The following is an 11,121-nucleotide window of genomic DNA, read 5'->3' as shown; positions in this document are numbered from 1 at the left end:
GGAACGCACGGTGGGTGTGACCGGTCGGCAGGGGATGCTCACTCCTCCATGGCACCTGATCCCATTTCCGATGTTTTGGAGGTTCGTGTTTGCTCTGCTCCTATATTGTATTGTTTTTTGGGCTTTTGATCTTGAATACTCTTTGTTATTTCCATATGGTTCATTCCATTTTAGAATATCTTTACAAGTGCAATCTCTTTAATTCTGAATGCAGGTGACTATTTATTTATAATTCAGGACTGATTCATGGTCACAAGAGCCAATGCTTATTCAAAATCATCTTCATAGGCTTTTCAGCAAAGGCTCATGAATGTTCTCTTTGCATTTTATCATCTGTCATGATTGTTAACATATTACATGCACTAGCATATTCTGCTTATGTACAGTGTGTACATAATTTAAAAAGAAGAAGTATAAATCTGAATTTTGACCTCTGCGTATGCTACTAAATAACTTCAGCTGCACAATTAAAGTACAAAGACTGACTTTAAAAAGAAAACATTTATTCTCTCTTTAGGAACAAAATTTTGAATATCTTGTAAAAGCAATTTTTTCTCTTTTTTAGCAGACATCTTTTCCAGCAGCCTACAACAAATAAAAAAAATAGTTGAGACCTTTCATATACATATGTACATCTTAATCATAGAAATTATAATTCTTGCTTTATTTTGTGTATGTATCTATAATAAGAAAACATATTAAGAAGATTTTTAAGGTAATTGAACTATACCTTGAAATAATCTATATGGAAAAAGAAAAGTGTTCTTGGACCAAACCAACCATCATCCTCCTCCTCCTCATCATCATCAAACAAAGGCTGAAAATATACAGTAAAGAGAACTTTTATAGTAGCCTTCTTATTGTTCAAAAGGTATAAATTGGACAACATTAATTGTATGTGAATTTTTGAACACTTAATATTAAAAGTATTAAAAATTATTTAGGGTTTTAAATTAAATGTACCTTTAATGTTTTCTCCTGATCCTTAGAGACTTCTTGCTTTTGGTTGACTGGTACAAGAACTGCTTCATCACACACATAGAGTCTTTCTCCTGTCAAATTTACATTACATGCTGGTGATATCAATGCTGACAAATCTTCATCACAATCTCTTGATGGTTTTGCTGTTAAATCTTTTTCATATGCAGGTGACAATTCTTCTAACAATTTTTCATCATGTGAAGCTGCCTTCTGTGCCAATAATTCTTCAATATATGCAGTTTCTTTCTCTCCCTCCTCTTTACACGGTAGTGACATCTCTGACAATTGTTCATCATATATATTTGCGCTTTCTTTGAAAAATTGCTGATCACAAGAAGTTGAGTTCATCACCCCTAACATTTTATCACGTGCCGTTGACTTGAATTTTGACAAATATTCATCACTTACTGGTGTCTCTTCCAATGACTCATTAACAGACACTGGTGACTTTGTCTCTGATATCTCCTCATGTGGTATTGTTTTGTCTCTTGAATTCTCTTCACACGCGGTTGTTTTCTCTTCTGGTATCTCTTCATGAGTAGTTTTCTTCTCTTCTGACATCTCATCATGAGCAGTTTCCTTCTCTTCTGACATCTCATCACTAGCAGTTTTCTTCTCCTCTGGTATCTCTTCATGAGCAGTTTTTTTCTCTTCTGACATCTCATCATGGGCAGTTTTCTTCTCTTCTGACCTCTCTACATGAGCAGTTTTCTTCTTTTCTGTCATCTCTACATAAGCAGTTTTCTTCTCTCCAGACATTTCATGAATAGAAGTTTCCTTCTCTTTCCTTCTCTTCTGACATCTCTACACCAGCAGTTTCCTTCTCTTCTGACATCTCTACATGAGCAGTTTCCTTCTCTCCAGACATTTCATGAATAGAAGTTTCCTTCTCTTCTGACATCTCTACATGAGCAGTTATCTTCTCTTCTGACATCTCTACACCAGCAGTTTTTTTCTCTTCTGACATCTCTACATGAGTAGTTTTCTTCTCTTCTGACATCTCTACATTAGCAGTTTTCTTCTCTTCTGGTATCTCTTCATGAGCAGTTTTCTTCTCTCCTGACATTTCAATAATAGCAGTTTCCTTCTCTTCTGACATCTCTACACCAGCAGTTTCCTTCTCTTCTGACATCTCATCATGAGCAGTTTTCTTCTCTTCTGACATCTCTACACCAGCAGTTTCCTTCTCTTCTGACATCTCTACATGAGCAGTTTTCTTCTCTTCTGACATCTCTACATGAACAGTTTCCTTCTCTTCTGACATTTCAATAATAGCAGTTTCCTTCTCTTCTGACATTTCTACACCAGCAGTTTCCTTCTCTTCTGACATCTCTTCATGAGCAGTTTTCTTCTCTTCTGACATCTCTACATGACATCTCTACATGAGCAGTTATCTTCTCTTCTGACATCTCTACATGAGCAGTTTCCTTCTCTTCTGACATCTCTACACCAGCAGTTTCCTTCTCTTCTGACATCTCTTCATGAGCAGTTTTCTTCTCTTCTGACATCTCTACATGAACAGTTTCCTTCTCTTCTGACATCTCTACATGAGCAGTTATCTTCTCTTCTGACATCTCTACATGAGCAGTTTCCTTCTCTTCTGACATCTCTTCATGAGCAGTTTTCTTCTCTTCTGACATCTCTTCATGAGCAGTTTCCTTCTCTTTTGACATCTCTTCATGGGCAGTTTCCTTCTCTTCTGTCATCTCTACATGAGCAGTTTTCTTGTCTTCTGACATCTCAACATGAGCAGTTTCCATCTCTTCTGACATCTCTTCATGAGCAGTTTTCTTCTCTTCTGACATCTCTACATGAGCAGTTTCCTTCTCTTCTGACATCTCTACATGAGCAGTTTTCTTCTCTTCTGACATCTCAACATGAGCAGTTTCCTTCTCTTCTGACATCTCTTCATGAGCAGTTTTCTTCTCTTCTGACATCTCAACATGAGCAGTTTCCTTCTCTTCTGACATCTCTACAAGAGCAGTTTTCTTCTCTTCTGTCATCTGTACATGAGCAGTTTTCTTCTCTTCTGACATCTCTACATGAGTAATTTTCTTCTCTTCTGACATCCCTTCATGTGGTGTTATTTTCTCTCCTGATATCTTTTCTCGTACAGTTGTATTCTCTTCTGACCTCTTTTTATGAGCAATTTTCTTTTCTCCCGACATCTCTTCATTATTTGCTGGTGATATCTTCTCTGACAAAACTTTGTCATATAAAGTTGCTTTTTCTTCAAAAAATTCCTTATCACATGGAATTGAATTCAGCCCAGTCATTTCACAACAATTATTTGGTTTCTTTTGTGACATATCTACATTACATGCTGGTGACTTTTTTCTAGACACATTCTCATCACAAATAGTAAAATTTTCTGCTGACAAATCTCCAGTTTTCTTCTCCCCACTCTCACACACTGTTACTTGTTTGGAGGTTTCTGCAATTGGGGTTAATTCATCTCCAGATGCTTTTCTGTTCTCTCTTTCAATCATTTGTTTGGTGGATTCAGCAGTCTAAAGAAAAGTGAACAACCATAATTACCAGTATAAAATGTAAATTTTGTAAGGATCATAATAACGTTAAGCTTTTTTCATATTTTCCATTTTTTAAAATTAATTAATACACATTTATTCTAATACATTATTAAAATGAAACTTAAATGAAAATTAAGAAACTTTTAACTGAAGCAAACAAAACTTATATTCAATTAATTATAATTCATTGAAAGATTGCTTTTTTACCTCCAGTCGCAGTTTCTGTTGTTTGATGATATGGACCTTTGCATGCTTCCTTGCTCTGTGTTGTTTTCTGTTTATTTTTTCTGGTTGTTTTCTGAAATTTATATGACATATTTTATAAATTGTGTTATTACAACCTGACATTGATACATAAACCTTTTAAGATGTGTTTGGGACAGTTATTTTACCATACCTGTTGTGATTTTTGTAGCAATTTCTCTTCTCCTCCCCTCCAATTTCTTTTTCTAAGTTCTTCATCCCATTCTGCTGCTTTTGTCCTTTCTATTAAAAGATGTGAGTGAAATATTGTCTTGCATCAGTTTGAAGAGTGTTACATCTCTTTTTTGGGGAGGAAAATCTTTCAAAATGTAGTTATAAATGAAAACTATACTGTAGCTTTTCTAAAGAATATTTAATAAAAGTATTTTTTACAAAAGATGGGAGTCCTTTCTTATTTACTGACATGCAAGTAAATTAGATTCATCATAAACAGTTGACCTTCAGTATCTCGAACATCGATATCTCAAATACCATGGATATGTCGAAGTGATTTTGAAGTCCCAACCACTTATTCTTTAAGTATTTTACCCTCAATATATCAAATCCTTGCATAACTCGAAGTTTTTTCTTGGTCCCTTCAAGTTGGAAATGATGAAGTTTGACTATATATATATATATTTTTAATTTATATCTGTACCTCCATACGTCTTTCCTCCTCTTCAACTACGTCTGACCAGTTGTAGCTGAATTTTAATATCTCAAGTTTTGTATCCTGAAAAAATACACATTAATTGTGAAACAGAGTCATGGATGCACAGAGCATTTCAGAAAAGAGAGTTTATCAGAATCTAAAGACCAAATTAAGCTTTTAGTTAGGAAACAAATATTAGTGAGGCTGCTCCCCATCTTTGAAAATGGTAAACAAAAAATTATTCTGCTAATTTACATAATATTTATAGATGTGGCTAATATAGTAGCTCTGTATCATTTAATGGTTTGGAGTAGGGTGTCTTGGTGCCTGTTAAGCATCTACATCTTTACATATAACTGAGCTTACCACATCTGTGACAGGGTTCTCCCCGAAATCTAGAACTTCATCGTAGTCCATGGTAGTTATTCTACAAAAAAGATATAACATCAGAATTACTAGAAATGTACCTATACTTGAATCATATCCTATTACAAGTAATCTAAATGATCAGAATAGACATAATTTCATGACTTGTAACTCTTGTGTTTTGTACCTTCAACTACCTATCTTTATTTTGTTATAGAAATGATTCTAACGTCATGTTAATTGGTGCATTTTGGTAATCATAACATCACAGGTAGAGACATGCATTCTCTATGCTAACTATCTGATTGGAATAGGAGGGGTATATACAATCCCTAGCAGTCATGCAATATCAAAGTGAATGAAAAAAGTATAATACGAAAGTGGGGGACATTCTCTTCAAAATCAAAGATTTTACATTTTTGTTAATTAAAAATCCTAAAGCTTTAAGCAATATGACCCTTATTCCTTCCCTGTTGTGACACCCAAGCTGCAAACTCAGCAGATAATACAGAAATTATGAACATATTGCATCTTAACAAAAAATAAAAGCAATTTTTTAATGATGATCAGTGTTTGTACAGTACCTTTTGTGATTTGTGTTGCAATCTTTCTTCTCCTCCCCTGCGATATCCTTTTCCAGCTTTTTCTCCGTTTCTTTTTGCTGCTTTTGTTCCTCCTGTTATATAAATGTACATTTGGTAAGCAATAAACATCACCATGAATTAGTACATAGTGAATACAGCTGTATTTTTTATTTTATTAAAGAAAATCTATCAAAATGTGGTTAATTGATAATTATTCAGTAACTAAGTTGTAAAACAAATGCTTCTTTGGAGTATACATGTTTATTGTTTAGCATCACTTTTATTAATATAAAATCTTTCAAAATTACCTTATAATTGATAACTATACTGTATATTTGCCCCAAAAAAATGTTACTTGAAAAAGAATAACATTGTACATCATAAAACTTTTATTACAGTATGGTTTTCATTTGCTGTAATGCAAGTAAATAAGGTTCAGTAATTTATATCTGTACCTCCATATGTCTTTCCTCCTCTTCCACCGCGTCTGACCAGTTGTAGCTGAATTTTAATATATCAAGTTTGGTGTCCTGAAAAATAAAGCAACACATTTATAGTGAAACAGAGTCATGGATGCACAGAGCATTCCACAATTTTAGTGGGTTGTCAGACTAGTACTAAGACTAGTACCGGTAATTCAAGCCTTTTGATAAAATGGTAAATTAACATTATTCTACTTATATACTTATATACTTGTGCATATGCATAGCTTACATAATAGATTTCAATAAATTGGTATTTGGTGATTTAGATAAGTGTGTATGTGCTTATTCAGCATCTTTCTCTACATGAATATATAAGTAATACTTTCTCAAAAAAGAATATCAATGAATATTGTAAGTATAAATCTTAACCACCGTTTTTCCTATGCACACTTGTGTCATATAAACTGAGCTTACCACATCTGTGACAGGGTTCTCCCCGAAATCTAGAATTTCATTGTAGTCCATGGTATTCATTCTACAAAAAAGGAAATTATGTCAGAATTACTAGAAATATGGAATGCTGTCCTATCACAAGCTATCTACACTAAGCATATCTTCGTGACTTTACCTCCGTGTTTTGTATCCTCTTTCTGATTTTTGTTATAGTGATGATTATTACGTCATGCTAATTGTTGCGTTTTAGAGACTATGACGTCACTTGTGGATAAACTCGTAACCCCCTCCCCTTTTTTCGTAAATTAAAAAAATCCCGAAAAGTTGAAGAATACGACCCTTATTCCTTCCCTGTTGTGACACCCAAGCTGTAAAGTCAGCATATAATACAGAAATGATGAAAATGTATTGTAGCATCTCTACAAAAAATAGCAAATTTATCAATTGTGCCCGCTGGGTCACTTATTTTATGATACCTTTTGTGGTTCTTGTTGCAATCTTTCTTCTCTTCCCCTGAAATTTCTTTTTCCATCTTCTTTTTCATTTCTTTCTGCTGCTTTTGTTCTTCCTATTACAATATATATATAAAAGTACGTTTGAATAGCAATAAATCACGAATCAGTCCGTAGTGAATATCAGCTGACATAATTTTTTTCAAAGAAAAATCAACTAAGTATCGAAAATTTCGAATGTTGTTAAATGATATTTTTCTGTAGTTTTGTTACAAACCTATATTTTGTTTAAACCTATGAACTGTATGGTTCTCGGTAATAAACAATACAATACAAAAAATTGCTATTTGAAAAATATGTATATATAATAAAAATATGCATTTTAAACCTGTTTCTCAAAAAGATATTTTTAAAGATACAAATAAGCTTAAGTTCAAGTATAAATCGGTATTTTATATTAATATTGTACCTCCATACGTCTTTCCTCCTCCTCAACTGCGTCTGCCCAATTGTAGCTGAATTTTAATATCTCAAGTTTTGTATCCTGAAAAAAGCATTGAAGTAATAAATTAATGCAAAAAAGATTGACATTTCAAAGAATGTGTTGGGTAGATTTTTTTAATCTAAGACAAATTTTTGCATTTTCATTGGAAATAAAATGATACGGAAATAAATGTTATTATATAAAAACATCTGCTACTAGTTTGAGAGATTTATTATTATTTGACAATTAAGGTAATTGTGCCTATGGGGCATCTATACATGGAACTGAGCTTACCACGTCTGTGACAGGGCCATCCCCGAAATCTAGAACTTCGTTGTAGTCCATAGTTTTCATTCTAGAAAAATAAAGGACATTGTGCCAAAATTGTTACACTTTAGAAATGTATTTAAACTCAGAATCAGTCTGTGTTATCAAAAGAAATGTAAATGAGCTGAGTATAAAAATTTACCTCCGTGTTTTGCACGCTCTTTCCAATTGTTGTTGTAGTGATAATTATGACGTCACACTTATTGTTGCGTTTTAGTAATTATGACGTCACTGGTAGATGTACATTTTGGGGGTTGCAAACCTGCTGCAATTTATAAAATTCAAATTGAACGAAAAAATAAAATGAGAAAAAGTGGAGGAACATCCTTTTCAAAAAATCCCCAAAAGTCAAAGAACGCGACCTTATTTCTTCCCTGTTGTGATACAGAAATAATGAACGTATTAAGTTTAAAATCTGAAGTTACAAGGTAGTGATCACTGCCTACATTTGCATCTCGTTTTACTCTCACATCCTACAGAGATCTTTTCCATTTTCATCCATGTGTTATCCATGTGGAAATGACGTTCATTCGGGAGTCCTGTAACCAAAGTACTCTGTTATATGTTCACCTTCTTCGTTCATGGTACAACAACCACATCTAACTAGTACGGTTGTCTTAGCCTATGTTGCATTAAGGCGATCTTCACCTTAGTTTGGACTTTCAGTAAGGCGTGGCATTCTCGACGTTACATAATTAGCTTCTGATTTCCTTCACTGTTGAAATATACATGGGATAGAAATTCGGGCAAATGCCTATTAGTGTATCGAATAACCAATGACATTGTCACCTCCGGTAAAGAGGTGGAGCTTAAGTCGTCTCATCGTTGTCAACAACAATTTAAAGTTCCTGATGTTATTAATCTCTTAACCAAAGAGAATGTATTCGCCACTTGACAGACGCTAATAACATAGTGCCGAGAATGCCCCGCCTTACAGAAAGTCCAAACTAAGGTGGAAATCGTCCTAAAATCAAGGTTACTTTTAAGAAGGCTGGGGGTCAACAAATTAACAATTAGGTATAATCTAATTTTTTAGATATGATATCCTAAGCTGTCAACTATCATTTGGCAAAAAAAAATATGGAGCTCTTCTTCTAAATATTAATATAGTCTAGAATGGCCACAGCCACCCAACATTTGAGTGGGTAGGGCTATGGCTTTCACATTTGTATTCCTTGTGACAATGCCTTTCTGTGGGTAGTGGGTATCATCACCCTGATCTTGGAGTTTGGCCCACTTTTACAAAATCATGTATTACCTAACTTTTACCATGACGAGAACTTTTGAATAGTTGGTGCTAGTGGTTTCATACTTCACATGTTTATATTGTGAGAAGACTTTTCAATGAATGGGTATAAATATTTTTGACCTTGACCTTAGAAATTGGCCAACTTGTAAAAACTTTAACTTTGGTAGCTTTCGAACAGTTCGTACTTGAGCTTTCATATGTCATTTCACAGGTTTGTTCATTATGAGTTATGACAAGACCTTTCTCTGGATACCAACAATTTTGACCTTTTGACCTTGGAGTTTGACTTGCATTTGAGAAACTTCAAATCTCACCATAAGCTGCCATACGGGGGCATCAGTGTTTCCAAAACGCTTGTTAATTATGTGATGCATTGTTTTGAATTCTTTGACTTTATCGTCTAATGCTAATGTACATGGGACATTCTGTCTAGTAATCTACATGGGACTTAGGTCAAGGGTAAATACTGTAACATATCAGTACTACAAGTCTAAAAAAATCGAAGAATTTGCAGCAGAGTATTGCATTGTGTTATATGCTGTTCTGTGTGATCTCAATTTACATAAAATGAGATGTTGCGAAACATTAGCTTATAGAATCGTTGTTTTTGCTATTTTCAAATAAAACACAGCATTTATTAAAATGACGTATGAATATAACTGTAACATATCAGTACTACAAGTCCAATGAAAAAAATGGCACATCAAAACAAAATAGGCAAACAACATAAGAAAAAGTTTGACATCAAAATACTAGCATGAATTTGTAAAAACAGCAGACTATTGCAGTTGTGTTATATGCTTCATGTTCATTGTGTGAGTTGAGTAGGCTTTTTACATATATCTGCACAAGTGTATGTGGCTTATAGGCGAAACTTTACAAATTTTAAAATGTCATTTATTAAAAGCTTTTTTTAGAAGGTTTTTAACATATAATGATTTATTATGGACAAGTAAGAGACGTGATTTTGAATTACTCAAATTAATTCTGATACTTTATGACTATTAAGGTTTATGGAGATTGGATATTATAAAGTTATTTCCTAGATGACCCTCATGACCTTGATCTTTCAAATGTGACCTTAATACTATCCGTCGTGATCAGCAATGTACTTGAATCGTTCCTAAAGTCAGGATTTTTTTCAAAGTTGGCTTTGATCTGGACGCGATTTGTTGTCAATTGAGTGAAAGAAATATGGCATTGAATCAAGTTGGTTAAATTTTAATTCACGATGAAAAGCAGGTTGTACACCCAGTGAAAAGTTGATGACGTGTAAAATGTTACAATATTATATAAGTCGATGTAGACTTTAACATGTGTTATCTTTTTGCTTATGCTTTCTTATAAATATATTTATGTTTGAAATTTCAAAAGCCGGACTGTGTGGTGTATCATGCCACCGGATGAAGACTTGTCTTAAAAACGACTTATGAAATTAATGTTACGAACAAATACAATTCATTTTGCCCAATTCTACATACAAATCTTACTATGTATGGTGTCTAAAATTATTTGTAGCTTAACAAAAAGTATTTCTGAATGTTTGTCAATACTACCTGGGTATAAAAGAAGAACAAAATGCAGATTGCTGAAATTGAATAACTGAAGGTTTTCGTTCAAGTGCTAAAATGTTTAAGAAATTGTTTTGAGTTGTTTTTTTTCCTTTTTCTCTATATCTCGTCTCCTGAATTTATTTTTGTTTTTAAAGTTTCTCTAAGAATCTAGCTTGTAAATTCACTTTGTGCCTTATAGTTTAAATTTATATTATAGTTTCTTTTGCTGTGAAATCTATTATATTCAATATCTATTCTACAATATTTGCATTTGTGATTTAATAATGGTTTATCCTCTTCATTTACTATTATGATATATTTTAATCCTAGCACAACTTTTTTGTAATTATTCCATTAATTAATGTTAATTAACATTTTGTTCATTCTTTTGACATAATCCACTAAATTGTCCTTTGAATATTGACAACCCTTCGCCCCCTTCCCTCCCCGCACTAAAATGTTTAGAAATCTTCTGCTAAAATGTCCATTCACACCTTTTGGGAAGGGGGGTGTAACGATCTCTCACTCTTTGTATCGGAACTCCTCAATCTCTGTACTTTCACTTTCTTTTTGTGTAATCATGTGGGTGTTTGACATGACAGTTTCGGCCCTCCGTCATGTAGTATTTTGACTTCATATTGGAATAATATTTAATATTAGCGGGGTTCTACGTTCATCAAACATGGGGAATGAGAAGAGGACCGTTGTAGTTACAGGTACGTCAATGAAAAAGCCTTAAAATTAAACGTACATGTATTCTGTTTCGATTATGCCTGAACTGAAGACACATCAATCTCTGTATCTTGTATGAGAATGGGAGA

The 11,121-nt window shown here is 33.5% G+C and overlaps 2 protein-coding genes across 2 annotated transcripts; both read right to left on the bottom strand.

Annotated features, from left to right (window-relative positions):
* Window positions 1-552: 552 nt before the first annotated feature.
* On the bottom strand, window positions 553-1,740 carry LOC134255911 (uncharacterized). Its single transcript, XM_062738509.1, has 3 exons — window positions 964-1,740; window positions 731-817; window positions 553-585 (listed from the first exon to the last, which is right to left on the bottom strand). The coding sequence occupies exons 1-3, from the start codon at window positions 1,738-1,740 to the stop codon at window positions 562-564; spliced, it is 888 nt and encodes a 295-aa protein (XP_062594493.1). The 3' UTR covers window positions 553-561.
* Window positions 1,741-4,401: 2,661 nt separating this feature from the next.
* On the bottom strand, window positions 4,402-7,765 carry LOC134255910 (glutamic acid-rich protein-like). Its single transcript, XM_062738508.1, has 9 exons — window positions 7,641-7,765; window positions 7,466-7,526; window positions 7,157-7,231; window positions 6,712-6,803; window positions 6,257-6,317; window positions 5,813-5,887; window positions 5,358-5,449; window positions 4,774-4,834; window positions 4,402-4,488 (listed from the first exon to the last, which is right to left on the bottom strand). Exons 2-9 carry the CDS (start codon window positions 7,523-7,525, stop codon window positions 4,402-4,404), a joined length of 603 nt encoding a protein of 200 aa, XP_062594492.1. The 5' UTR covers window position 7,526; window positions 7,641-7,765.
* Window positions 7,766-11,121: the final 3,356 nt, after the last annotated feature.

This window comes from Saccostrea cucullata, unplaced genomic scaffold (genome assembly GCF_032062105.1).
Source record: "Saccostrea cucullata isolate Sc308-1 unplaced genomic scaffold, CSIRO_AGI_Scuc_v1 ctg16447, whole genome shotgun sequence".
Classification (NCBI taxonomy): domain Eukaryota; kingdom Metazoa; phylum Mollusca; class Bivalvia; order Ostreida; family Ostreidae; genus Saccostrea; species Saccostrea cuccullata.
This window is presented reverse-complemented; position numbering and strand designations above follow the sequence as displayed.

What these genes read in the sequence shown, in the direction of transcription:
- LOC134255910 (XM_062738508.1), bottom strand. Translation starts at nt 7,525, where the DNA reads ATGAAAACTATGGACTACAACGAAGTTCTAGATTTCGGGGATGGCCCT. An exon ending in AGAACCCTGTCACAGATGTG is followed by an intron (nt 5,888 to 6,256) that starts GTAAGCTCAGTT and finishes TTTATTTTTCAG; the next exon opens with GACACCAAACTTGATATATT. An exon ending in AGGAGGAAAGACATATGGAG is followed by an intron (nt 5,450 to 5,812) that starts GTACAGATATAA and finishes TTTATATAACAG; the next exon opens with GAGGAACAAAAGCAGCAAAA.
- LOC134255911 (XM_062738509.1), bottom strand. Translation starts at nt 1,740, where the DNA reads ATGTCTGGAGAGAAGAAAACTGCTTATGTAGAGATGACAGAAAAGAAG. An exon ending in ATCAGGAGAAAACATTAAAG is followed by an intron (nt 818 to 963) that starts GTACATTTAATT and finishes GTATATTTTCAG; the next exon opens with CCTTTGTTTGATGATGATGA. An exon ending in TCCATATAGATTATTTCAAG is followed by an intron (nt 586 to 730) that starts GTATAGTTCAAT and finishes TATTTGTTGTAG; the next exon opens with GCTGCTGGAAAAGATGTCTG.